We start from the raw sequence: 1,834 nt of genomic DNA, 5'->3' as shown, positions 1-1,834 counted from the left end.
ATGACATTCCACGAGGGCGGGCACCACGTCTTGCCCTTGGATCACAACAACCCCGTGCAGTGTTACATGGTTGGGGAAGTGCAGCTGGAAGGTGCCTGGTAGAGAAGAACCTGGATGTGCTGATTGACAGCTGGCTGAACACGAGGCAGAGGTGTGCCCAGATGGGCAAGAAGGCCAACGGCTTCCTGACCTCCACTGGAAATAGTATGGCCAAGAGGAGTGTGGAAGTGACTGTCCATTGTACGTGGCACTGGTGAGACTGCATGTCAAATGCTGGGTTCAGTTTTGGGCCCCTCACTGCCAGAAGGATCTTGAGTTTCCGGAGTGAGTGCAGAGAAGGGCAATGAAGCAGATGCAGGGACTGGAAAACAGGAGTTATGAGGAGACACAGATGGCATGGGGCTTGTTTGGTTTGGAGAAGTGGAGACAGAAGTGAGACCTCATCACACCCTACAACTCCCTGAAAGTGACTAGAAGAAGGAGGTGTCGGTCTCTTTTGTCAGGTGTTGAGTAATAGGACATGAGTGGGAACAGCCTCCAGTTGTGTTCAAGAGGTTTCTGTTGGACATTAGGAAGAATTTCTTCATGGAGAGTGTTGTCAAACATTGGAACGGGCTGACCAGGAAAGTGGTGGATTCCCCATCACTGAGATATTAAGGAGATGTGTGGATGTGGCTCTTGGGACACAGTTTAGTGATGGGATGCGGTAAATCAGATTGGATTTGTGAACTTGAAGGTCTTCTCCAAAAACAGTGATTCCCATATCCCTTATCCTGAGTCAAACTTCCTCCTTATCTCTGATTCTTAGGCAGTGAAGGACAAAGGGACGCAGGGGCTGTGCTGTAGAAATCAGTGTGACTGCCAAAGCGGTCTCCATTGGGTGGTGCCACGAGGTGCTGGAAGCCCCCATATTCCCATACTGCGGCAGCAAGGTGAGGGGGCAGGGGATGATTTGGTGATGTTTGCCCATGGAGGGTGGATCACGGGACCCTAACCTGCCCTAGGACACACATCTCGTACATGGTATTTGAAGTGCAAGCACTCAGATGGCCAGCACAGGCCCTTGCTTTCTGCAGAGCAAAGCCCCATTACCACCTCCACAGCCCTTCTTACTGGAAAATATCTCCCTCTTGCCCAGATGCACACAGCAGCCCCTGCCCACCCATGGATACGGGCAGCATCTTCTTCCTGTTTCCCACCCTATGTGTGGTGATGCAGAGCCCTTCACTCCATCTCTGCCTTACTCCGTGTCCCCAACCACCTGTTCCCACATGGGAAGCCCTTCATGGACACATCCTGTGCTCCCACTACACTCATGCTTCCCCCAGCCCTGGACAGCCCACCTCCTTGAAGATGGACAGTGGCCCAAAGCCCTTAACTCCAGAGAGGGACATTTCCAGCATTGACAGCTGTCACTTGAGGAGACATCTGTCAGTGGCTATGGTTGGGAGCAGTCTGTTCTGATGCTCATGGATGAGAAGTGGGAACCCGGGAAGGGGCTGCCCCCCATGGGCTGTCAGTGTGCATCCGAACCTGTTGTGGTCACTGAGTTAGCAGTCTTGCTGTTCTCAGATATGGATTTATTGAGGGGGAAGGCTGCACTAGAGGGGCCAGTGCCAGGATCCAGGCAGGAGGCCGGGCTAGCACCTCACCAGGCCACCACGTTCCCTTCCCAGTCCAGGAAGGTCCCGCTGTCCTTCTCGGAGAGCTTGGAGAGCACCTTCAGCATCCCTCCTACGCTCGCGTCCACCGTCAGCGGGGGCTGCAGGGCAGAGGGAGAAACACGGGCGTGTGTGCCCAAGGGCTGCCCAGGCTGTGCCCTGGAGCCCGGCTG

At 54.5% G+C, this 1,834-nt stretch overlaps 2 protein-coding genes across 2 annotated transcripts in view; both read right to left on the bottom strand.

Moving 5' to 3' along the window:
* LOC109369696 (C-factor-like) overlaps positions 1-1,834 on the bottom strand; it is a 10,651-nt gene that overhangs the window by 2,106 nt on the left and 6,711 nt on the right. The gene's annotated exons all lie outside the window — the stretch shown is intronic.
* The window catches only part of LOC100538901 (C-factor-like), a 6,652-nt gene continuing 6,377 nt past the window's right edge, over positions 1,560-1,834 (bottom strand). Inside the window, exon 4 of the mRNA XM_019619660.2 lies at positions 1,560-1,762. Within this exon, the coding sequence (XP_019475205.1) occupies positions 1,649-1,762 (114 nt within the window). The 3' untranslated portion in view covers positions 1,560-1,648. The remainder of the gene's footprint in view (positions 1,763-1,834) is intronic.

The sequence above is a fragment of the Meleagris gallopavo genome, chromosome 13, assembly GCF_000146605.3.
Source record: "Meleagris gallopavo isolate NT-WF06-2002-E0010 breed Aviagen turkey brand Nicholas breeding stock chromosome 13, Turkey_5.1, whole genome shotgun sequence".
Lineage (NCBI taxonomy): Eukaryota > Metazoa > Chordata > Aves > Galliformes > Phasianidae > Meleagris > Meleagris gallopavo.
This window is presented reverse-complemented; position numbering and strand designations above follow the sequence as displayed.